We start from the raw sequence: 26,470 nt of genomic DNA on the forward strand, positions 1-26,470 counted from the left end.
ATTTGAAATAATGACTTTCAAACAGAGTTCTCATACTTTAAAGCCATTGATGAATACATTTTCAACTATTTAAATTCGTTGGGCTAAGGTTTCCAGCGTAAGCACACATTACAATTGCCCTTTCAAAACAATGGCTCCTGCAAAGTGCTGTGTTATTCGTCACTGACTCCCAACATCTGTTATATCAGGGTTCATACTCTACAATGATGAACTTGTGCAGGACACAGAAGATGCTGACTTATTCCACAATCTGTGGGAGAATACATGCCATCTCAAATGCCAAAAGCTGCGTCACCGTATCCTGTCAGACTTCTCAACCACCTGCCCTCTAGACGCACGTACTTGACTGCTTCGGTCCCGAAAAGTGGGATGGTGTCATAAAACATGGCAGCAAGGGGTAATCCACATCATTGATGGCCCAAGATAATAAAGTGTGAAGCTGGATGAACACAGCAGGCCAAGCAGCATCTCAGGAGCACCTGTGCTCCTGAGATGCTGCTTGGCCTGCTGTGTTCATCCAGCTTCACACTTTATTATCTTGGATTCTCCAGCATCTGCAGTTCCCATTATCATTGATGGCCCATCTTTTTGCTGCTGTGTTCGAACTTGGACTTTCAAATCAGTTTGTTCCTTTGACAGCTGAGTTTCAAGCAATGTGTATGCATTCTTCAAGCTGGTTATGTGTGTATGGAATGTTGTCTCCCACTTAAGTGTTCACAGTCTGGGCCTTGTGCCTGGCTGTCTGACTTCCGATACTCTCTCTCTATTATAATAGCAAATAGCAGTACAGCCAGAAAAAGTGGCAATTTTGTATCCAAAATTGACTGTTGAAATGGCTGTTTGTAGTTACAGGATAAGAATAGCCTTGATAGCAGTTTGTTGAAACCTTCTGGGCTTTATTACATCGTGTTGCGATTTCTGTTCTTGGAGAAAGTACAATTGAGGTAAAGCCTCATGCACAGATTGAGACATGGAGTATCAACACAGTCAGAATTTTTAGGCCATTTACATACATATATATATGTATATGTACTCGATTGTGCTTCTCAGAACATCAATATGTAGGAATGTCCAGTTCTTATGTACAAACAATACAATTAACTTAATACCACAGCCTCTTCACCATAAAACTGAATCAGCTCAAACAAAACCGGAGACAAAAATTAAACTGGAGAAAGAAGTGCAGAGAAAGCTTTCAATATATACATGTCATGAAGGCAAAAAAAACCTTTTAATTTATTTACCTTCTAATGCTTCTTTAATCCAATGTACAAATTGCTGCCTTAGAGTGAGTTCTTCCAAGCAATTCCTGCGAGACGGTGTAATTTCAACAAGACGATTTTTGGCTTGTATTAGCTGCTCATTTATGCAGTCCAGCCTTTGGTCCTTGTAGGATTCATCGGTCTAATATAAAACATCAAATCGTGCATCATCTGATTTTAAAATCAAACTTTATGATCTATTTCAAGCTTTGTTGACAAGTAACTTCACTAACTACATTTTAGTGCAAGATTTTAGGATTGAAACTATTTCGTTTATGAGGATTTAAAGAAACAATACAAATAACAGATAAGCAAATATAATTTATACTTTTAAAAAAATTTAAAATGAATATGGAGATTACAACTATTTTTAGGACAAGTAAATGCTGTTGGTCAGTATGTTTAGCAAGGTTTTACGTAGTCATAATCATCACCTTCATTTCTCTTGGTCTTCAGCTGCACAACAATTTCCTCAAAAAAATGTATTGTGTTAGTTATTTTTTTACTTTTGTCTACAACTGTAGTCTTCTGTGAGAAGGTTTTGCTTGAATAAAATTTCCCTGCCAATACCTTCCACAAGTTATCACCTCCTTAGTGGATAATTTGAAGTTTTATGACAATCTCAAAGTCCAACTTTTAAAATCTTTCTTATTAATTAAATACCATAATGTTGATACTGTTGTAACAATTTTTTGGAAAATTTTGTATTTGATGATACTGTTGCTATGGCTGTCAGTTCATTTGGGCTTGGGAGTATGCGAGCTGACACATTACTGCGTAATGACTGTCATAAGTTTGCTTCAGTGGATATTAGGAAATTATGGATTCAAGTTTAGTTATAATGCAACCACATCCCATTAAGTTCAGCAGCTGAGAAAATTGGCTTCTAAATAATTGCTGTAAATGTGCATTTATTCAATTTTCGTTTGAGATGCAGGCTTTAATCTTTTTGATTTGTCAGGTAATTAACATCATCAAGCCAAAGTGCTGTCTGCAGCAGCCGCTTGGATTAGTCACTCAAGTCTGGATCCATTGTACCATAATCCAATGAGGAGTTAAGATCTTTTGAAAAGGAGAGAAGAGGAATCTATAAGGAAAGGCACATTCAAACTTTCATTCTTGAGCTGATAATGAGCAAATTACATTTGCAACGGGCAATGGCCGCTTCAAATAGGACAGAATCTAAAAAATTCCATTGACATTTCAAGCCTGTACACATCTAAAAGACCCAAGTCAAAATTGCGATGGAATACTATCTATTTCCCTGGACAACGGCAGTTCCAACAATACTCAAAGCGTCTAACACCTTCCAAGACAAAGCAATCCGCTTAATGAGCACCATACCCAACATCTTAAATAATCACACCCTCAACTACCGACAAACAGTGGTAAATTCTTCAGTGGCTTTACAGAGTTAATAGTCATGCTTGTGGGAAAGTCTACGGCCAGAGGACATCGTCTTAAAATTAAAGGTTCCGAATTTAAAACTGAGATCAGGAGTCAGAGAGCCATAGAGATGCACTGGGCAGACCCTTCGATCCAACTTTTCGATGCTGACCAGATATCCTAAATAAATCTAGTCCCATTTGCCAGTATTTGCAACACATCCCTCTAAACCCTTCCTATTCATATACTCATCCAGATGCCTCTTAAATGCTGTCATTGTACCAGGCTCCACCACTTCCTCTTGCAGCTGATTCCATACACGCATCACCCTCTGCATGAAAAAACCACCCCGTAGGTCTCTTTTATATCTTTCTCCTCTCACCTTAAACCTATGCCCTCTGATTTTGGACTCCCCAAAACCAGGGAAAAGGCTGTGGCTATTCACCCTCTCCATGCCCCTCATGATTTTAGAAACCTTGATAAGGTCACCGCTCAGCCGCTGACATTCCAGGGAAAAAAAGCTCAAGGCTATTCAGCCTCTCCATATAGCTCAAACTCTCCAACCCTGGCAACATCCTTGCAAATATTTTCTGAACTGTTTCAAGTTTCACAACATCCTTCTTAAAACAGGGAGATCAGAATTGTGCACAGTATTCCAAAAGTAACCTAATCAATGTCCTGTACAACCTAGCAACTCCTATACTCAATGCACTGACCAATAAAGGCAAGCACACCAAACACCTTCTTCACTACCCTAACCACCTGCGACTCCACTTTCAAGGGACAATGAATGTGCACTCCAAGGTGTCTTAGTTCAGCGACACTCTACAGGACCTTACCATTAGGCGTATAAGTCCTGCCCTGATCTGCCATTCCAATATGCGACACCTCACATTTATCTATGTTAAACTCCATCTGCTGCTTCTCAGCCCATTCGTCCATTTGATCAAGGTTCTATTGTACTCTGGAGGTAACCTTCTTCTCTGTCCACAACACCTCCAATTTTAGTATCATCTGCAAACCTACTATCCATACCTCCTTTGTTCAAATGCAAATCATTTAGGTAAATGACAAAAAGCAGTGGGCTCAGCACGGATCCTTGTGGCACACTGTTGGTCACAGGCCTCCAGTCTGAAAAGCACCCCTCCACCACCTCCCTCTGTCTTCTACCTTCGAGCCAGTTTCGTATCCAAAGTTCTCTCTTTATTGAACGTGATCTAACCTTGCTAATCAGCCTTACATGAGGAATCTTGTCGAATGCCTTACTTAAGTCCATATAGATCACATCCACCACTTGCTTCATCAATCTCTCATAGGGTTGTGAATCTTTGGAGCTCCTTACCACAAAGAGCTGTCAGGGTAGAGTCCTTGTGTAAATTTAAGACTGAGATAGAGAGATTACTGATCAGTAGGGAAATTGAGAGCTATGGAGAAAGGGCAGAAAGGGGAAGTGAGGAATCTCTTATGTCCTTACATGCATACCATATACAAGATGCTGCGCAGCAATTCACCACAGCTCCTTTGATGGCACATTCCAAACTTGCAATCTCTACCACCTAGAAGGTCAAGGATAGCACGGTGTGCACCCCTACATGGGCTGCTGCGGTTCAAGATGACAATTCATCACTACTGCCTTCTAGACAATTACCAACAGGCAATAACAATAATGTCCACATCCCATGAAAGGATTAACAAATAACTTACCACACGTATTAGAGTTTGCAGAACATTAAAATCTCCAGTAAGCTTCAACACATTCTGTGCTTTCATAATTACTTGGGCAGATTCAACAGCCAAATGCAGTTGGTGGTATTCCCGAATTTGTTGGATTCGTTTTTCTATCCAGTTGCCTTTAGCGCTCATATCTATTCGACACATAATCTCAAAATCACTCCTTAGATCTTCATAGCGATTGACAAAGTCTTTAAAAATGATATTGACCTCTTCAAGCATAAGACTCCCTTCCTTTAGCTTTTTAAATATTCCCTTATACTTATCCAGACATGGTTCCCATATCATTGCATGAACGCCTTCGAGAGATACCAAAGATGTCAACTCTGATGTTTCTTCATCACTAGATGTATCTTCTTCGCACAATGCTTTGGCCTCCTTTTCCCAGCACATTTGTAAAACATAGCTATCTTTGAAAGTATGAATGCTTTTTGCCATTTCTTTCAGCTTTTCAGTTAAAATGAAGTAGGTAACCTGAGTGGGGAAAAATTCCAAATCTTTGACCTGCTTTATGGTCACCAGTTCACTTAAAGCCTTTGATTCAACATTGGTTCCAACCAGTTTTTCAAGTTCTTCAATTTCCACTACAATTAAAGACAGATAATGATTTAATAGTTTGCAGCAATATAACCCAGCCCCCTCCCATATGGAATCATACTTTGTGAAAAATATTTTCCTTTGCTCAACAGATAACTTGTAATGCCATATACCAAAATGCTTCTTTATAAAAATACTGGAGGAAATTTGCAACTTAGAAAATTAAGGGAGAAACATCATACTGCAGAAGTACAAATCTTCTAGGGTTATACATGAAAAAGTAAGCAGCCAATGGTCACATTCAAGATTTCTAGCCTCTGCAATCGCCTCTCCACACCTGCACAGCAAACCCTGAAACACAGTTCTCCAAAATGCTGTAAAATTAAAGCAAAAGAAAGCAAAAAAAATTACCTTTTACAAACTCATTGATTTTTCTACACATTTTCAAGAGGCTGTCCATCCAATTACTTTCCTCATTGAATGCTTCAAATTCCTCTTTTCGCAAAGTTAACAACTGTCGTAGGGTTTTTCCATTGAAGGGCCCATCCGTTCCTGCAACAAGAATTTTGCCTTAAAATTTTTCAGAACTACCATTTACATGTGAAAATATTTTTAAGCACAACAATTTATTCAAAAACAACCTACTTGTGTTGTGCAAAGCCATAAAGCTTCTTTTCTTTTTTAAGATCAAGTCCAAATGTTTTATTTTTATGGAGCCATCTAAAAGTCTGTTCATCATATCCATGAACACTGAATCTGCTATTGCCATCAAATGACGAGCCTCGTATGACAGCGTATCAATAAGTTTACTATCCGTTCCTATTCACAATATATTAAATTGCAACAGTTAAGATGTACAGGGAGACAATAACAAACATTAATTTCAGCTCATAACAGTTATGTTAAAATTACAATTTGATCAAATTGAACATCTATGCATATTTGGTTTTTCTCAGGAATACTGCTACCACATCTCGCATTTCAAAACAGTTACAAGGTGCAGAGGGAATCTGCTGAATACTAGAGTAGTGATAATACAGGGTTATGTGCGAACAAGGGCAAGTCAAAAACACCTACTTACATTTCAGTTTAGAGAAGGTGGGAGCAAAAATAGAGGATATTAAGGAAGTTGTACTTGGCAGTGGTAAAAATGGAGGTTAGAGTCTTCACTGAAGAGATAGAAGTCAACAATGTTTTGAAAGTGCAAGGTAATCTTGGTGACAAAATGGATGTGAGGGCTGAAACTAAACCTCACCAGTCAGCAGACTTGGTTTAAACTGGCAGACTGATTGATCCAATTTAAAAAGAAAGTTAAAGAAAGCCAAAAAATGATAACTTTGGTTTCGCAACATTAAACTGGAAGAATCTGGATTCACTTAAGACTTGATGCCAGATTTGTATTTAATAGTTCAGAACACAAAAGAAAAGAAAAATAAGTCACCAGCAACACACAAGGTATTTAATTCTGTACTGTGGATGCTGTCATCAAGGGGAAACTTTCAACAATGCAAAGATGAGTACTAAAAAGATTGTATTAGGGACAAAACAGAAGAGAGATTTTAAGAGAGATTTACTTATTACAAGAGAGATTTAGTTATCTTTCATGTAAGTGTGAAGGAAACGGTTAAAAAAAAGATTTGTAGGACAAAAGTAATTCATGTACAATGTACAGTATAAATACAGAGTAAAAAGGGTCAGAAGTGAGTTATCAAAGTAGGTATATTTTTAGTCACTGTAATACAGGAGTCTGTGGTACGCAGATTTGAAAAACTACTTATAAGTTTCAGTGCAGTAGTTGACATAGGCACAGTACAGCAAGACAATGTAGCCCAAAACATGAAAAGGGCAAAATTCCAGCTCATTATTAAGTGAAAAATTTTAAGGTAGGTTCTCAGGTGGTGTTGCTGACAGCAATTTGAAAAAAAGTCAAGATATGTGACAGAGTTGGTTTGATCATTGGCAAGCCAGAGCAGAAACACAAGATTCTGAGGAAGCATAACAGATTGGCTGATGAAAGGATTTTTACTTTTTATCATGAAGAATCTAGAACCAGAGGTGCACTTTAAAAATAAGGCTGCGTTTGCTGACACCAAAACTACAGGACAACTGCATCTATGTGCTCATTTGGAAAAGTGGATGTGTATAGCCCACTTGCCCTCAATATTCCCAACTCCACGGCTCCCACTCTCCAGCAAAACCTTGCAATCAAACTTGCGCTGCGTAGAAAACAGGTGGAAGATTCAAACGCTTCAATATTAAATATTTCCAAGGGTGAGTTAACAGATGTTTGATACAGAACAGTCAAGGATCATTTTGAGATGGGCTTTGGTGGGTGTAGGGTTGGAGCCAGTCCGATAGGTCAAGTGGCCTTCCCATGCACCAATGATCTCCCAATAAGAAGGAAATGTTGGATCATGGGAGTTGGGCCAAACAAGTTGGAACAAGGAAGTTCAGCTATTTTCAAAAACAAGATGGTGAGAAAGAGGGCAAATGAGAAGAAATAATGGAATATATTTTAGTACAGCGTGATTTGGAAAAAGCCAGGAGCTTGGGATCAGAGTTAAGAGATAAGAATTCTTGCATTTTGAATTGAAGCCAACCAACGAAGTAATTTAGACTCTCATCACTTTACCACCAGCTGAAGCAAAATTCTCTTCAGAATAAAGAAAGAGAAAAAAGACAATACAGGAAATAGTTGACAGTAAGGGGAAGAATTGGTTTAATTGTGACAGTGAGTAGCATGGGAATCACGACTCAAAAATATCTTTTGTCAGATGCCCAGTGGCTCACAGCCAGGCACAGAGGAAAATGGCAGTCAAGGTATGGTGAGCTAGCTTTGAGTCACTGGAACAGGTAGAATAAAGGCCATCAACAATCACTATTGCTTAGTAAATGAAACATACTAAAATCATTGTCATACCTTGCACTTTAAAGATAGTTTGTGCAGCTGACCAATCAAGTAAATGCTTCACAACTGAATCATGATCTTCCAAAAACTTTCCTTCCTGGTCTTTCAGCCAGGATTTTTCAATTATTGTTGACAACAATTTTCCAAATTTGGTTAAATCATAATGTAACAATTTATCTAAAAGCTTGCCCTCAGATTTGTCCTAGAAGGGGTGAAATATAAATAAATATTGCATGCAAAGTGTAAGCCAATCTTTGAAAATTACAAATATCCAAATAGCTTTGTAATGATGTTACCTGACATATCGAATGGACAGCATCAAATGCACAGTTCTCCAAACATTTTGCAATCAAAGGTTGCAAACTGCTTAACTCCTCGTGTTTGGAGCAATAAATTTCTATCTGACCGACATGACTTCTCTGATGATAAGATAAAGAATGTTATTTTTTTTTTAAACTCAGTCTGGAACAGAATTGCAGATGCATGAAGGTTAGTCAGATTAAGACTATTCAAGTCCCTGTACAACAATGGCAATATTTCATGATTCCTGCTGAAGCAACTATATAAGATGAATGCACATCAATAATTCATGTTGCAAAAATAACTGATCACCTGCTAATTTTTCAGGAACCATTCAAAAATTGTATTCTTTCAAGCAATTAAACATTACAAATTATTTCTAATAGATTAAGCACAATAACTAGGGTTCTACAAGATCGACGAAACTATTATTCATCAGGAACTAATACTACACCACAAAGGATGCAAGTATGAAAATCATTTCCCTTTTCAGCAATGTTTAGTCATATCGTTCTCATAGTGACACAGTAGATACGTATACCAAATGGAACACTGCAGAGACATACAAATCAGGAATGCCTCAAGATCCTTGGTTTGCACCAAGTTACTTGGATCCTGTTGGTGCAACACTACAACTGGCCTCAGCACTTTGATTCAACTTTTTACTTATTGATACTAATATGAAGTGTGGAGGAATCTTTGGTCAGAATACATTCGTGCTTCATAGGTGTATTCCCTTCTCTTTACACACTGCTTAAAATCATTCCCAAATCCACATGGGCAAAAGAGCTGCTGACAGTGATCAAATTTTGGCCGCTGCAGTAAGGAATGACAAGATAGATAATTTAAAAGTTGTAAGTTCAACAGACTACCTTATCAACACTCATACATGCGATATGTATTTGATTGGGGATACACTACCTTCTTTATTCGTCCTTCCAGGTCACTCAATAGCCCTTCATTCCACATGGAAGTCCACTTTTGACATCCAAAGTCTAAAGTTACAAGCGTGACCCACACCTTTATAAACAAATGTAGAATGTTTTATTCCAATACAGCTTTATCTGAAAATGTCTGGAAACAAGGCACAACAAAACAAACCACTAACAATAGACTGCATTACCAACAGGTCCAGTAACAACAACTTGCATTTATTTTTACAGCTTCAATATGAAACATCCCAAAGCATTTCACAAAGTTATAAGAATGGAGGAGACACAGGTGTGCCTCTTTTAAGTGCAATTTCAATTTTAATTATGTGATAGCCCAAAAACTCCAGCTTTTCCCACACTCCTTTTTACTTACTTATGTGAATCTGTCCAGTCTGAAGCTGAATTATCTGCTTCAACCTAATTCCCTTGCTCTTACACAATCCTGTTTGTCAATTTCCCATTCCGAGGTGGTTAAGGGAGTAAATAACTTCCATGACCCCCTACAAATTACCTCCATGATTTCTTACAGATCAATCATTGTAATTCTTATGAATTAGTGCTTTATTTTGGGGAGGGGGGGGCGCATCAATTATTTCAGTTGGTGGGAGAGCTGGTTTGTGATGTAGTGTAAAAATGACAACGTGGGCTGAATCCCTGCACTGGTTGAAGTGACCATGTAGGACGCTTCTCCTCAACCTCTTCCCTCGCTTCCTATGTGGTGACCCTGAGAACAAACCACCAATTGTCCCTCTTGATTGAGAAAGCAGCCCTGTGGTCTGGTAGGACTTTGGTTACTTTATCTTTACTGCCTTCACTACTGGTCGCCTGCTTGCATCCATTGGGCTCTCGCTCATCCCTACAGACCTCTAGAAAAGAAATTATCATTCAGAATGAAACAGAGGAATTTAATAATGCAAGTCAATGGAATTCCCATGCTTGGATTTATCTGTGAATCTGTACACTCTTCATTGACAGCACTAACATCACACCAACAGAAGCATGAGAGAACAGTACAGTGTCTTAACTGGTTGGCTTTTCCAAGGTCCAACTGGTATTCATATAGCCATGAATTAACCCATTCAATTATCCGGACTGGAAAAGCTGGCAATAATGAAATGTCTGACTCACAACTGACAGGTACAACAACAGGTGAACACCAAGTATCGATGGCAAATATCACAACTCTCTTAATCTACATCATTAGGTAAAAATCCAGAACCTCCTAACTAATATGGAATTTGACAGGCACAATCAAAATATCTACCCAGGGCTTTTCCAAAGCTTATTCGACTGTAACCATAAGTTTGATGCTTCTGCAATATATTGGCGTTATCATTCATAAGGAAAAATTAAAGATTAAATTGCAATACACCGCTATCACACATCTACTATGCCTTAAATTCCAGTGTAAATAAAGGAGTTTTTCTTTCTGTCCCAGATTATAACCTGTATAACCCGCTTCATAGAAAAAAATTCAAGGCTTCATGGAATCAATTATTTATGATGCATGCTAACTGAACTGCAGCTGAAGATTAGGTGCAACAAGGTTAAAGAAGAACAACTTGCTTTCTATTCACATCCACAAATCTATGGTATTCTAACTTGTGAAGAGGATCCATGATACATTAGTGTGATATTTTCATTTCCCACACTGCCATTCTTTTGCCCTTGCAAGTTTACCAAACTGCATTAAAATTCAACAAATGTCATACAATGAACTTAAATCTGCTTAGTTCACCCTTGCACCTCAAATTACCCTGCTGGCCTTCTCCACTGAGTCCTAGAATGGCCAAAGTTTGCTGACAGAATGGACAAGCAAGGGCGCTTAAGGGCAAACCACAAGTAAGTAAATGGAACAGAGCAAGGGAAAAGGGGAACGGCTCAACACAGCCGAAAACCTAGTCATTTGAGCAATATGAAGAAAACGATCAGGACACTGGGACTTTTAGTGAAGCACTTGGATTGTGTCAGTGAAATTGGGATTTCTAGTCACACTATCCACTTCCATTTTTTGTCTTGTCGGATTTACTAAATTAGAGCGTAGTCCTGGACACATTGCAGAAGCCCTTCCAGTTCTCCGTCACTTACATTATTATATTTACCCAGCCTGTCTTTGGAGAAAATCACAAAATATAGAATGTATCTAGAGGAAGTTGGAATCACAGAGATATGAATAGCAGCTGCCAAAACAAGACAAAAACCAAAACCTACAGAAAATACAGAATCAAAATGGGAGCAGAGATACAGTCTAAAGTTGTTGAACTCAATGTTGAATCCAAAAAACTATCAAGGTGCTACATTCGAATCTAAATCAGTCTGTAGCAACACCCTTGACTCCAAGACAAACCCCTCACCAGAGACTAAAGCACACTCTAGGTTAACTCTGCAGAATAGTAAAAATGAGACACAGAAACCCAAGTTTATTTAGCAGGTTTCATGAAGCATCTGATGTACCAGAGTAAATGAATTACTTTTTAAAGTTTAGTCATTACCATAATCTATCACTGAGGAAGCATCACACTGTTTGTGGATAAATATCTTTATGTGAAACACTAAATCTGTCCACCTTCTCAGGTGAACTTAAGGGATCACATAGGAACATTTGAAGAGCAGTAGGAGTGTTTTCCTAGCATCTGGCTAATACTTATTTCACAACTAGCATTGTTAAAAGACATCATTTGGCTTCAACACCACGTTGCTGTTTGAGCGATCTTATTACATGACTACCACATTTGCCTATATTGTAACATTGTAAAATAATATGTCCCTTCCTACTTTTTAATTCTAGAGCAAATAAATTCAGCTTTTTCACTATTTCATACCTGCTCCAAGCTCTAGTGCAAGGATAGATTCTTTGACTGACATTGCTTATTTCTCTTCCTCTTTGTTTATTTTTTTCTGGACATTTAATAACCAAGAATGAGTACTGCTCTGGTGTATGTCATGCCTCTGTTAATCTTGCTGAATCGTAACCACTTCCCCCTCCACCATGCACCATCAACTGTCTGAGCCTCTACTTCAATAATTTTGTTCAAAACACTTTATATATACACAACTGAACAACGCTCTTCTACCTTCCTCCAACTCCATTTGGCAAATGTACTGGTTCACGAACACCCCTTCCAGTCAGCTTTTCTCTCAGCTTTCTGCCATCCTTGACATTTTAGCTTCCTTTCTACTTCTTCACTTTGCTTTCTCCCTCCCTCACTGCTGCTATATGAGTTTTATATGGAAGGGATTAGCAGATTAGCTATATGATCAGAACAATTTGACAACAGCATGCGTGTAGTGCATTGATATGAGAGCAACAGAAGAGAGCAATTTGAATTGAACAGGAGAGTATGAATTGAAAGAAAACAGTTAATCACACCAAAGTGATGGAAACCACAGCAAGATAGAAAGCAACCTGCCTACAGCACATGGACTGCAGTTGTTCAAGAAGGCAGATCCCCACCAACTTCCTGAAGGTAACTATGGATAGGAAATAAATGCTTGCCCAGCCAGCGACACCCATGACCAAACCTTACATGACCAGGCCAATGCAGGACAATTTGGGAATATGATAAGGATCCAACAGCTGACTGCACTCCCAGCTAATCAATCTGTACCTCGAAGAGAGTTATAGAACATAGAACGTAGAACACGCTGTGAATCTGGATTATATGCAGACCAGATTAGATAAGGATGGTAGATTCTCTTTCTAAAGGTCATTAGAGGACCAGATGGATTTTTCACAACAATTAGTGGTTGTCACCTAGTTGTCAGTGGGCCAACTTCAATCAACAGCCAATTCAAATTGAACACCTGAGGGTAACTACATGATGTAATTGATATTCTTTGTCTAAAACTATCAACAACATATATTGGATTTAGGGAAAGATTGTGCTAATTCTAATTATCAATTTCTGAATTTAAGGCATTAAACCACTTACAGTTCAAATGCATAGAATAGTACTATACTCCAAGCTTGGACATGACTTTCAGCCTTGTTTCAGCTAATGTTTATCCAGCAAATTTACATTTCCAGTACCTTTAGTACCTGTTCCAAGAATCTGAACAATTCCCTTTTATACCAGTTCTTTACACGTTTAACTTGCTTTTTTTATTCCTCTAATGAATAGCAGTTGGCATCAGGATAAACGTGGAGATTACTACCCTGAAGGTTAATGTAACTACTTTCAGAAGATGCTAATTCAAGCCCTTCCTCTGAAATTACTTCAATCATGAATTAAATTACTGTGAACGGATTGAACCAGTAATGGATACCAAATAAACAAACAGCTCCTATAATTGCACAGATAAATAAACGCATATTAAACACAAAGACAATAATTTACGTTAACAATTACACCCAATTATGGTAAATAGACTAAACCCCACATTTCATAATCTCTCATATCTTAAGAGGTAAATTAACTGAGACTCCAACTACCTTACCTGCAACTCAGACTGATTGATTGAAATATCGTATTCAGAAAACAGATCTCCACTGAGGACATCTTTTAGCCAACTTCTTGTAATTGTCAAAGCAGTCTTTAAGAGTGCTTGAGTGTTTTCCATCACTGGGGTTTCCTCCTTTTGAGATTTCTCACCTGCGATCTAAGTTTAAAAAGACATGTTAGTTGTTTTTCCCTCTTAAAAGGATCACTTAAAGCATATTACAATAAATGCATGAAACCTAATTTTTTCACACTATTAATGTAAATGACATTACTTAAACTGCATTGATATTATGCAGAGTGTGGAACATAAAACCAGTGAGCTGCAAGCACAAGTAGCCACATGACAATATGATGTCAAAGCAATAATGGAGACTTGGGAACATTGCTTAACAAAAACATTACAATGTTGGGGAGAATCTATTTGGTTAGAGCTTAAACAGTCCAAAGTTACTCCACAATATTCTGTGTATTCTACAGGCTACCAACTTATAGAGAAAGATGTAAAGGAGAAATTTGGATAACAATTACATGGTCAAGAACTGTACAGTAGTTACAATGGGGGCTTAAATTATTCTAATGCAGACAACGATAATAATAGTAATTTCAAGAGCAGAAAGGGGTAAATCTTTATAAGTGTGCTCAAGACAATTTTCTAGATTGGTATATTACTGACTGAACAAGAAAGGAAGCCCTGCTAGATCTGGTTCAAAAGTGAGGTGGATCAAGTAGATCAGGAGGGAAAAATTTAAGGGATACAAAGTCACAAATTTCATGGAAAAATATAAGGAGCAATTCAGAGTAAAAGCATTATTTTGGGGAGAGCAGATCTAACATATTGGAAACAACGATTGGAAGGTAAAACTTCGCCTGAACAACAGTCTGCCTTCAATGAGAAGATGGCTTGGTTCAATTGAGTTACATTTCCACAAGGAGTAAAAGTAAAACAAACAAATCCAGCAATCCCAGATTGATGAAGATCATTAATATTCCACTACAAACATTTCTCCAGACCAAAAGAATTTAACAGACCATTACCCTCTGTTTCCTATCATACAGTCAATTTTATATCCACGTTGCTACTAATCCTTTTATACCATGAACAGTAAATCTCCTCACAAGTCTGCTGTGTAACACTGTACCAAACGCCTTCTGCAAATCCAAGTATATGATCACATCAGCAGCATCGCCCTATTGGGCTTTTGTTACCTCTTCAAAAAATGGCAGTAAGTTAGTTTAACATGATTTCCTCTTTAGAAATCTATGCTGACTGTTTCTAAGCAACCTACCTTTATCCATGTGACTATAATTCTGACCCAAATACTTGCTTCCAACCAAGTTAAACTGAATTGTCTGTAATTGTTGGGATTATCCTAATGACTTTTCTTGAAGAAATCTCTAATATTTGCATTCTCCAGTCTTCTAGTGTCTCCGGAGTCAAAGGAAGACTGAAAGATTATGATCAGTATCCTTTCAACTTCTACCCTCACTTTCCTCAAAATTCTCTTATGCATCTCATGCAGTCCTGACGCCTTGTCAACCTTAAGTCCCAACATTCTATCCAATATCCAGGAAATGACATCACCAACCCAAGGAAACCTAAACAGATAAATAGAAAGCGGGACATAACACCAGCGCTTCATCGGAGGCTCACTGATGATGTTACCTAGAATGGTGACAAACCATCTGAAAACTAACCTTCCAGCTCAGCGAGCAAACTCACATCCAGATCCAATATCGTATTAATTTCGAAGTTCTTTTTGCAATCAGAGTTTCTTCCTCATGGTCTGGGCAGCACCTTCCTCTTTTGTAAAGATAGATGCAAAGTATTCATTTATAACTACACCATATTCCCTGCCTCCAGCTGTGAATCCCCTTAATCGGCCCTACCTTTCCTTTAACCAGTTTTATTTAACTATTTTTATGCCTACAGAAGACTTTGGGATTCCGCTTTATATTAGCTGGTAATCTTTTCTTACAATTCTTCATCACTTCTCTTATTTGATTTTTCACTGCCCCTCTAAATCTTCGATTTTTCCGTGTGTCTCAATTGTAGTTTCTGCCTTATACTTGTCACAAGCACACTTCTCCCTTCTAATGTTAATTTCTACCTCTGTTGTGATCCAGGAAATTTTGGATTTGTTTATCTTACATTTCCAATCACACAGAATATACCTTAACTGTCCCCAAAATATCTGCCCATTATTCAGTCATTTTTTTCTCACAAACCTCTTGTTCCAAGCAAACTTGCCCTTCCATGTTCTTGCCACATTGAAGTGGAGGTGCTGGTGCTGGACTGGGATGGGCAAAGTCAGAAGTTACACGACATCAGGTTATAGTCCAACAGGTTTATTTCAAATTGGCTGGCAACTTTCGGAGTGTAGCCCCTCTTCACCTGATGAAGGGGCTACACTCTGAAAGCTTATGATTTCAAATAAATCTGTTGGACTATAACCTGGTGTTGTGTGGCTTCTGCTTTTGGCACACTGAAGTCAGTCTCTGCCAATTGATTTTTCTTATGCTGGATTGTATCATGTCAATCTCTAACTCATAATATAACTGATTTGACCATCTCCTAAATGTTCCACAGCTGGCACTTGATCTGTTTGGCCTGCATAATTTCCGAGGGACCAAAATGGACAACTGATTTATGAGCTGGGCCCTGGTGGAACTCCTGCTTTATTTGCCTGTTTCTTTTGGATTTACTGGTGGTCACCCATCATTTTCCTTCTTCCAGGCAAATAAGCTGTAGCACGACTACATCTATAAACATGCTGACCACATAACTCATGGATGTGCCACAGTGTCTCTAGCTGCTGCTTGAGCCCCAAAACTCACAGCCCAAGCTTCTGCAGCTGGAAGCACTTCCCGCAAACATGGTTACTGCAGAGTGATAAGATCCATGACTCCCCACATATTATGTACAGATAACACATTCCACTTGACCGACCTGGTTTGCCATGTCTTAAAATTATGGTTACTGAGTCACTTACTGACCTAGATTTAGATATACAAGGTACAACTTCAAAATTTGTGAATTACACAAAATTTGTAAGTATTATTAACTGTACAGAGTATATGAATACCCTTCAAGACAGATTGCACAGGCTGATGAAACGGTTGGCAGATGATAAAGTGTAAACTGATTAACTCTGGTAGACAGGATAGAGAAAGGCAATATTAAAGAAGTCACAATTCTGAAGGGGATCATGATGTAGGGGAACATTGAGGTATATGTTCACATACCACTGAAGGTGATAAGGCAGGTTAAGTTGAGAAAACAGTTATCAAGTATATGCAATACTAAGCTTTATAAATAAGGACATGGTATACAAAAGCAAGGGAGTTACGAATATTTGTATAAAATACTAGTTTAATCTCAACTGGGGTACACCGTCCAGATTTGAGCACCACATCTTAGGAAAGATGTAAAGGCATTAATACAGGGTGTAAAACAAAAATTGCAACAATGGCTCTAAAGACAAGAAATTTCAATTTAGGTGAACAGACTGGAAGAGATAAAGCTCTTCGGCCTGAGACAAGAAAATACTCAAAAGAAGAAATTTAAGTAAGACTTGTTCAAAATCACAGAGAATCTATACAGCTGTTCATGGAAGAATCAAGAACCAAAATAAGATTGATTTAAGATGACGTGATAAAAGAAGCAAAAGTGACATGTGGGTAAGCATTTTAATGCAGTTAATAGTTAAGATCTGGAAGGCAAACCCAGAAAGTGTGGCAAAGGTAGTTTCAATCAAAGCCTTCAAAAAATGGAACTGAAAAATTATCTGGAGAAACAGAATTTACAGGGCTATTGTGAAAAGATAGGTAAGTAAAATGAGCAGAGTTGCTCTTGCAGAAAGCTAGCAGAAGCATGAAAAGCCAAACCACCACCTTAAATGTGCTACAGCCATTACATCATATCTTTTATATGCTACTCCAAAAAAGTTTTCCTCATCATCTAGTTTGACAGAAAATACACAGCATCTCACACAAATAATTTTAAGAAAATAATTTTGCTTATGAAACATGTATATTATTAAATGTCAGTGTCTTTTTTTACTGATACCTTTAATGAGGATTTTTTAAGTTCACCAAGCTTGCTAATTAATGCAATAGAAACGGCAATGATTTCTACATCGCTTTTGTCTTTGCGAGATTTACATATTTTTTCGTGGATTTTCAAACTGGTCTTCATGCACAGGTCTATGCATTCATCACCAAGATCACTAGAAGAGGAAAGACATTTTGATTTCTCATAATAAAATAATTACAAAAATTATGAAAGTAAAAGTAATCATAAAGATGAACTGCTGTTTGCCAATGATCAGATACATATCTTTAAATTGAAGAATAGTAAAAGAGAACTTATGATACAGAAATAGGCTGCAATTTATAATCTATAGGAAAGAATCAAATTGCAGGCTTTTAGAGATCCCCAAGATTAACTGGCATCCAAAATTACCACACTAAAATTTGAAATGGGCAAAATGAAACACAAGCATGCACAATTCAGACCAAACCTCTGGGAGCTGGCATGCAGAAGTTTACACTACATTCCATGCTTTTGTTTATGATATACTTTATCCCACCTCAGCTAAAGAAATGCAGGTTCACATTTGTAAGTACAGATTTATGTACACATACAAATTACAAATAATCAATTTATATACAAATTACAGACAATTCCAAACTGCTTCCCAAAATAGTAAACCATCCCTTTCTGATTATTTCAAAATCTCTCTGATAGTTTCAATTTTGTAAACATTTTCTCCATTGATTTTATGCAAAAGTATTATTGAAAATTCTTCTATGCATTGCAACTTGCAAAATTCTCATTAAAACCAAAAGTTATATTTCTGTACAATTCTTTCACACATACCACCTACATTTCTTGCCCAAATCCTAAGTACATCCAAAAACATAGAATAATGAATGTCTCTTTTTAAATTGAAGTCTGACGTGATCTTGCACACCTCGATTAAATCTTCTCTAAATCTCCCCTATTTCACTACTAGAGAACAACTCAAGTCTTCCCAATCGAACCTTGTAACTAACCACCTCCTTTCTCATGACCTAATCCCTGGAATTATGTTAGTAAATCTCCTTTGCAACTTCTCAGTGGTCCTAATTGGATCTTCATGGAGATTCAGTAAAACATCCCTATTTTTGGTGCTCTGTGTCCTAATTTAAAAAGCTGAAGGTCCCATATACTTAGCTAACAAACAGATTTCCATCATTGAAAGGAAAATACAGATGCTGAGAGCCATTGCACAATCTGGCAGACTTTTAGTTCAAAATAGAGTAAAGCTATTATTATACTGAAAGGCTTCTATGCCAAGTAACATTAGATTTGATAGAAAGGGAATTGAAATTTGAGAAACATGTCAACAAAGATGTTGACAGATGCTGCCTTGTAATTTAAAAAAGTGGTTTGTACATATATCCATTTCAGTAAAAAGGTTATATAATAGTCATTTGTTTGCTGCCAGATCCATTCTGTTTTAATTGCTGGGCATCAAACATTACAAGGATTACAATTAGCCACATGTGGGTAGTGCCTAATGTGCTGGACAATACCAATTTAAACCAAAATGTGACAGAATTAAGGCGCAAAAGATAGATGAGGACATAAGGAATAGGAAGCATAAGACATAGGGCGCTTTAAATCTCTTCTGTAATTCAACATATTGGTTAATCACTGTTACTTTTTCCCTCAACTTCAGCTTCCCTCATTTATTTGCATGACCCATACTACCCTTAAAATCCAAATATCTATTGATTACCATCTTGAATGTGTTTAACAACTGAGCATCTACAGCTCTCCAGGTTAGAAAATTCCAATGGCCCATCCTTCGGGTGAAGAGATTTCGCATCTCAGTCTTAAAATGCTCAACACCTTTTGAGACAGTTAGAACTTCCCAGACAGGACAAACATCATTGCAGTACCTATCTGATCTAGCCCCTTAAGAATTTGATACCTTCCAATCATTCTCATTCTTCTAAACACCAGGAACATAGATGTAGTTTAATCAATCTCTCCTTATAGGACACAATTTTTGGTCTAGGAATGTGTTTACAATAGTAGAACAATTCTGATATAGAGATTAGATGGACATATTTTTTTATTAAAAACCAGTGTACCTGTTTTGATGACTGTCCACATTTTCTTTCACATGTTTCAACAGATTTTCTAAATTCTATAAGCGTAAGAGATAAAATACAACATAATTAAGATAAAATTTACTAATTCAATGCCCAAAAATATTTTGTATTAAAGTTTAAGTAAAGTGTCCATGTCTGTAAGTATATGCTTTGTAAAGTCTACAATACAGGTCATCATTGTGATTCCAAGGTATATCACAAACCTTCTGCCCAATCAAGAAAATACATACATCATTAAGTGCTTTGAAAAAAGAGCATCTGAATGCTCAAATGCATACAAAGGGGGTTAAATTGTTTAATCCCTAAACCAGGTGTAGTGATCGTGATTAACACATTTCCACTAATTGCAACATAGACTGGACACCAATTTCTTTGAAAACTTACAACTTGTTTCTGGGTACTAGTTGTCAGAGAGGGAAGAGTTATATTTGTATCAGATCTTATCATAAGGATACATTCCAAACAATTAACAACCAATATTTTTGTTTTAAGTCCAACATCCACTTTATTTGGGAAAACCGTCAAGGGCAACATGTTCCCATTTAAAAACTGAGATCAAACGATTGGAGCTCTTTTCTTTAAAAAAAATACAAAAGTGAATCTGTACTTTCTATAAACTTTAATTGGTTTGCTCAGAGGGAACATTAAACACGTCGCTGTTGTCAAACACACACCTTATTTATGCTTGAAATGGTACTATTGTTTCTCAATCTATGGAAGATTCCTTGGAGAACATCAAACAGGTCAGGTGTCATCATTTTTAAGTAGTCAGGCAAAAATTCCATAGGCAATAAGCTGAACCAAGACCGAAGTAATAGTCTATCTACTGTTGCTAAATGTTTGTTCTTGTCCATCAGATCAAGGAGATCCCTTATTAAAGTAATTCACAAAGTTAGACAGATTATATATTATTGTATGCACAGATACACAACCACAAATATTTTCAAAGGGATTTACTTCAAGGCCTTTTACAAATAAGAAGATTTTATTAAAAATTAAACACAATCGACATACGTTGTGAAAGGTGGTTAGGTGTGAAAAGATTAATACTTCAAACTCTTCTCTAACTATGAATCAGAATTCAGACAATCAAGAAAACAAATAATAATTTTGTTGCCTGAGATATCAATATCGTTCTCCCCCATTTAAATTATGTTTACAGAGGCATGAATAATAATCTGATGTATCACCAATAGTCCATTCATTCCATGAAATTTGACAGTAAATGCTATCAAGCTATAAAGATCATGCCATCATTTTGACCGGCACATATTTTCCAGACGTGATCACTGGATAGGGACAAAGAGCAGAAATCTTGACTAATCTGCATCATGGTCTGGCAATAATAGGCTGGAAGCATGGTCTTCTATTTCTGAGATCACCTAATTCAAGTCCAAAGATATACAGGTTTGGTGGATTGGCCATGCTAAAACTTACCCCGTAATGTCCCAGGATGTGCAGGTTTTGGGGGGTTAGCTATGTTTTGGGGTTTTGGGGATTGGATGACAAGGAAGGTGTATGGCACACATCAGTCCAAGCATAAATACTACAAAGAAATGACAGGAAAATCACAACAGGTCCGACAGCAATTGTGGAAAGGAAGCAGAGTTAACATTCTGCATCCAGTAACCCCTCCTCAGAACAAATGCATTAATGTTGTCTCGTAATATTTCTTCATATAGACAACGCTGCTTCCATATCTAAAGAATTGCAAATGATTGAAAACACTGAACACTTGTGCAAATATTCCCACTTCTGATCTATTCATGGATGAAAGGTCATTGATGAAACAGCTGGAGCTAGTTGGATCTTTGCTTTAGCAGTTTCCTGATACAAGGGAGTCACTGAATTGGTGGAAGATATGCATTTGTGATGCTAGGGACCTGACATAAAAGTTGGGATGAAGCATTCACATATTTGTGGCTTAAAATGTTTGCTCATGCTTCAGTCTTCTTCTTTGTATTCAGAGATAGTGGGAACTGCCAATGTTGAAGAATCTGAGATAACAATGTTTCGGAACCTTCTTCAGAAAAAAGAATTCATTTTTCTGAAGATGGGTCTAGACCAAAAGGTCAGCTTTGCTGCTCCTCTGATGCTGCTTTGCCTGCTGTGTTCATCCAGCTCTACACTTTGTTCTTTGTATTGAACTGCTGAGTTTACCCATCACTCAGGATTGAGGCATTTGTGCAGTTTTCTCCTCCAGTTAGTTGTTTAATTGACAACCACCTCACAGATTAATGTGGACGGCACTGCAAAGTTTTAATTGATTCTTATTTTAGCACAGCATAAGCTGCTGATGAAAAACTTGAGTTATTCTAAAGGTAATAGTTTTTAAACACATTATAGTCTGCAAATCAGCTCAGCCAAATGAGAAGTGTGTCTTGTGATATGTCATGGACTCTCAAGATCCCTGACAAGCACACCTTCAGGAAATGTCACCACCTAGAGACACGTGAATTTGAGCAGCAGCTGAAGCACTGTTTTGCATTCAGGAGGTAAATACTTGTGCGGATAGCGTGATAAGGAGGTGATCACACTGCAAATTAGGAATGTACAAGTACAGAGGGAGACCAGGTACACAGTGCAGGAGTCAGCCTATTTTGTTTGTTAACCAGTTTTCCATTCTGGATCCCGAGGAAGGTGATGGTTCCTCAACAGAGTGTGGCTAGAGCCAGATCTGTGGTACTATAGGAAACTCAGTTGTACAGGAGGGTGCAGCAATAGTGAAAGGGGATTCAATAGTCAGGGATCATACAGGTAGTTTTGCAGTAGTGTATATAGCTCTATGCATTGCCTAAGTAAAAATCGAAAAATCTGTGGTTGCTGTAAATCAGAAACAAAAACAGAAATTGCTGGAAAAGTTCAGCAAGTCTGGCAACATCTGTGGAGAGAAATCAGAGTTAATGTTTCAGGTTGAGTGATCCTCCTCAGAACTGGGGAAGGGTCAATCAACCCAAAACATTAGCTATCACCACAGATTTTAATTTGGTCAGCACTTGTCCAGCAATTTCTGATTTTTTGTTCCCTGCATTGCCTCCCTGGCTCCAGGGTCAAGCAGCTGCAGGAAATCTTTCTGGGGTAGGCTGAACAGTTCAATATCATGGCTCATAGTGGTACCAACAACAAAAGTAGGAAGATAGGCTGCAAGACGGCTCAGTGGTTAGCACAATTGTCTCACAACGCCAGGGATCAGGTAAGACTCCAAGCTCAGGGGACTGTCTACGTGGAATTTGCACATTATCCCGATATCTGTGTGTGGGTTATGTGGATCGGCCGTGCTAAATTGTCCAGTTTCCAAGAACGTGCAGGCTAGGTAGCTTACCGGTGGTAAATGCAGGATTACAGTGAAAGGGTGCAGGGGTGGAGAATCTGTTGTGGGAAGGTCTTCCGAGGGTCAGTGTGGACTAGATGGGCTGAATGGCCTGCTTCTACACTGTAGAGAGATGAGTCCTTTAGGGAGTCAAGGAGGAAATTATAAACCAGAATTCAAAAGCAGTAATCCCAGGATTACTCCCTATGATATGTGCTTGTTCATTGGCTGGAGTAGTGAGCTGATGTAGGGTGAGATGGATATCAGATTTTTGAGGCTGGTTCTCTGGCAGGTGAATGATAATGGGAACTGCAGATGCTGGAGAATCCAAGATAACAAAGTGTGAAGCTGGATGAACACAGCAGGCCAAACAACATCTCAGGAGCACAAAAGCTGACGTTTCAGGCCTAGGTCGATGAAGGTTCTAGGCCTGAAACATCAGCTTTTGTGCTCCTGAGATGCTGCTTGGCCTGCTGTGTTCATCCAGCTTCACACTTTGTTATCTATGGCAGGTGAGGTTGTGTAAAATGGCCAGGTTACCCCTTCGCAGAACTGGGAATAATACCTTTACAGGGAGATTTGCTAGTGCTGTTAGGATGATTCGAAGTAGTTTGTCAGGGAAATTGCAACCTGAAGGATCACATTAGAAAGAAATAAAATAGGTAACAGGAAGTGGAAACTTTGCAAGTGAAATAAGGACGAATGTCAACTAAGATTTGAATGCAGAGTGAAATCAAAAAGACAAAGTTAAGGGAACTGTATCAGACTGCACACCGTGTTAGCAACAAGGGTAAATGATTTAAAGACAAAAATAAAGGTAATTGCAATGGCAGAAACATGGCTGCAGGGTGACCCAGACTGGCATGGAGAGGGAAAAGAGGTAGTATTATGCCCCTAATAAGGGATGCAATCAGAACAATAAGGAGGGACAATCTTAGCTAAGAAGAACAATACTCAGAATCAGTTTCAATGCAGTTAAGAAACAGCAAGCGGCAAAAATATTGACAAGTGTTGTTTATAGGCTACCAAATGGTAGTAGGAGTAGTACTAGGTGTGGTATTCTTCAGGAGATTAGAGGAGCATGTAGCATGGGTAATACAGTAATTATAGATGAATTCTGTTGGGATGTAAACTGGACAAATGTAACAAGCACTAATGTGAAGACAACTAGTTTCTGGAGTGCAGTGTGTTGTGTAAGTGACTTAAGAGCAGATTATTTTACACAGGGGGTTGGTACCACTATGAGCCATGATATTGAACTGTTCACCCTACCCCAGAAAGATTTCCTGCAGCTGCTTGCCCCTGGAACCAGGGAGGCAATGCAGGGAACAAAAAATCAGAAATTTTTAAGAGAAGGGGGATGTCGATGACAAAGGAAGACATGAATGAAGTACAAGTGATCCCAGGGGAAGCACCTATTGTAAACCGGCTGACTGTCTTGGAAACTGCCGAGACAGACGACACTGCCAGTCTGAGAGGTGGGCAGGTCTGTAAGTCAAAAATTGCTGTAGAGACAGAGCTGAGAAGTCAGACGTCACGGAGAGCTGTGGTAATAGGGAACTCCATTGTGAGAGGGACTGACAGGGGTTTCTGCAGCAACAGGCGAGATTTGAGGATGGTGTGTTGCCTTCCCGGTGCCAGGATCCAGGACGTCACTGATAGAGTGCAGAGAATCCTCGAGGGTGAAGGTGAAGACCCAGAGGTGGTGGTGCATGTCGGCACTAATGACGTCAGGAAGAAAAGGAGGAGCATTCTACAGTGGGACTTCAGAGAACTCGGAAGAAGGCTGAAAAGCAGGACTTCCAGGGTGGTTATCTCTGGTTTGCTTCCAGTTCCTCGGGCTGGAGAGGGCAGGAACAGAGAGATAATGGACATGAACGTGTGGCTGAGGGACTGGTGTCGGAAGCTAGGATTTAAATTCTTGGATCACTGGGGTATGTTTTGGGGTTAGAATAAATTTTACAGGAGGGACGGTTTGCATCTTAATAATTGGGGGACCAGCTTTCTGGCAGGCAGGTTTGTTACTGCAACACAGGTGTGTTTAAACTAAGTAATGGGGGAGAGGGGCCAAACTGGAAATTTAAGAATGAAGTTAAAGGGAAAGTGAGAATAAGAGAGGTTAAGAAGGACAACAGAATCAACAGAGCAGAAAACTCAAGACGGGATCACACAGTATGGCCAAATGAAATAGGGATTGATTGGAAGGGTGAGGGGAGAAACAAATTAAAAATATTATATATGAATGCACGAAGCATAAGAAATAAGGTGGATGAGCTTGAGGCTCAGTTGGAAGTTGGCAAGTATGATGTTGTGGGGATAACTGAGATGTGGCTTCAAGTGGACAGGGCCTGGGAAATGAATATTCAAGGCTATACGTGCTATCGAAAGGACAGACTGGTGGGCAGATGGGGTGGGGTAGCCCTGTTGGTGAGGAATGATATTCGGTCCCTTGCGAGGGGGGGCATAGAGTCAGGAGATGTAGAGTCAGTATGGAGAGAGCTGAGAAATTCTAAGGGTAGAAAGATCCTAATGGGAGTTATCTACAGGCCCCCAACCAGTAGTCAGGAGGTAGGGTGCAGGTTGAATCAAGAGTTGAAATTGGCCTGTCACAAAGGTATCACTACAGTTGTTATGGGAGATTTCAACATGCGGGTAGACTGGGAGAATCAGGATGGTACTGGATCCCAAGAAAGGGAGTTTGTAGAGTGCCTCCGAGATGGATTCTTAGAACAGCTTGTACTGGAGCCTACCAGGGAGGAGGCAATTCTGGATCTGGTGTTGTGCAATGAACCGGATTTGATCAGGGACCTCAATGTAAAGGAGCCATTAGGAGGTAGTGACCATAATATGATAAGTTTTAATCTGAAGTTTGAGAGGGAGAAGGGACAATCAGAAGTGTCAGTATTGCAGCTGAATAAAGAGAACTATGGAGCTATGAGGGAGGAGCTGGCCAAAGTTCAGTGGTACAATACCCCAGCAGGGATGGCAGTGGAACAACAATGGCAGGTGTTTCTGAATATAATGCAGAAGGTGCAGGATCAGTTCATACCAAAGACGAAGAAAGATCCTAAGGGGAGGCAGAGGCAGCCGTGGCTGACGAGGGAAGTTAAGGACTGTATAAAAATAAAAGAGAAGTATAACATAGCAAAGATGAGTGGGAAGCCGGAGGACTGGGAAGCTTTTAAAGAGCAACAGCGGGTAACTAAAAAGGCAATACACAGAGAAAAAATGAGCTATGAAGGAAAACTGGCCAAAAATATAAAGGAGGATAGTATGGTACTGGATCCCAAGAAAGGGAGTTTGTAGAGTGCCTCCGAGATGGATTCTTAGAACAGCTTGTACTGGAGCCTACCAGGGAGGAGGCAATTCTGGATCTGGTGTTGTGCAATGAACCGGATTTGATCAGGGACCTCAATGTAAAGGAGCCATTAGGAGCTTTTTTAGGTATGTGAAAAGAAAAAAAATGGTTACGACTAAAATTGGGCCCTTGAAGTCAGAAA

General features: G+C 38.7%; 1 protein-coding gene across 8 annotated transcripts in view; it reads right to left on the reverse strand.

Annotated features, from left to right (window-relative positions):
* LOC125463570 (E3 ubiquitin-protein ligase rnf213-alpha-like) overlaps nucleotides 1-26,470 on the reverse strand; it is a 205,762-nt gene that overhangs the window by 113,400 nt on the left and 65,892 nt on the right. For all 8 annotated transcript variants that reach the window (XM_048554962.2, XM_048554967.2, XM_048554969.2 and 5 more), the window contains 11 exons: nucleotides 20,335-20,530; nucleotides 19,640-19,695; nucleotides 17,565-17,724; nucleotides 13,494-13,655; nucleotides 9,046-9,144; nucleotides 8,121-8,243; nucleotides 7,837-8,026; nucleotides 5,562-5,735; nucleotides 5,328-5,468; nucleotides 4,353-4,963; nucleotides 1,245-1,404 (listed from right to left, as the gene is read on the reverse strand). In XM_048554962.2, the coding sequence (XP_048410919.2) occupies nucleotides 1,245-1,404; nucleotides 4,353-4,963; nucleotides 5,328-5,468; nucleotides 5,562-5,735; nucleotides 7,837-8,026; nucleotides 8,121-8,243; nucleotides 9,046-9,144; nucleotides 13,494-13,655; nucleotides 17,565-17,724; nucleotides 19,640-19,695; nucleotides 20,335-20,530 (2,072 nt within the window). The remainder of the gene's footprint in view (nucleotides 1-1,244; nucleotides 1,405-4,352; nucleotides 4,964-5,327; nucleotides 5,469-5,561; nucleotides 5,736-7,836; nucleotides 8,027-8,120; nucleotides 8,244-9,045; nucleotides 9,145-13,493; nucleotides 13,656-17,564; nucleotides 17,725-19,639; nucleotides 19,696-20,334; nucleotides 20,531-26,470) is intronic.

Source organism: Stegostoma tigrinum, chromosome 22, assembly GCF_030684315.1.
Source record: "Stegostoma tigrinum isolate sSteTig4 chromosome 22, sSteTig4.hap1, whole genome shotgun sequence".
NCBI classification, from domain to species: Eukaryota; Metazoa; Chordata; class Chondrichthyes; order Orectolobiformes; family Stegostomatidae; genus Stegostoma; species Stegostoma tigrinum.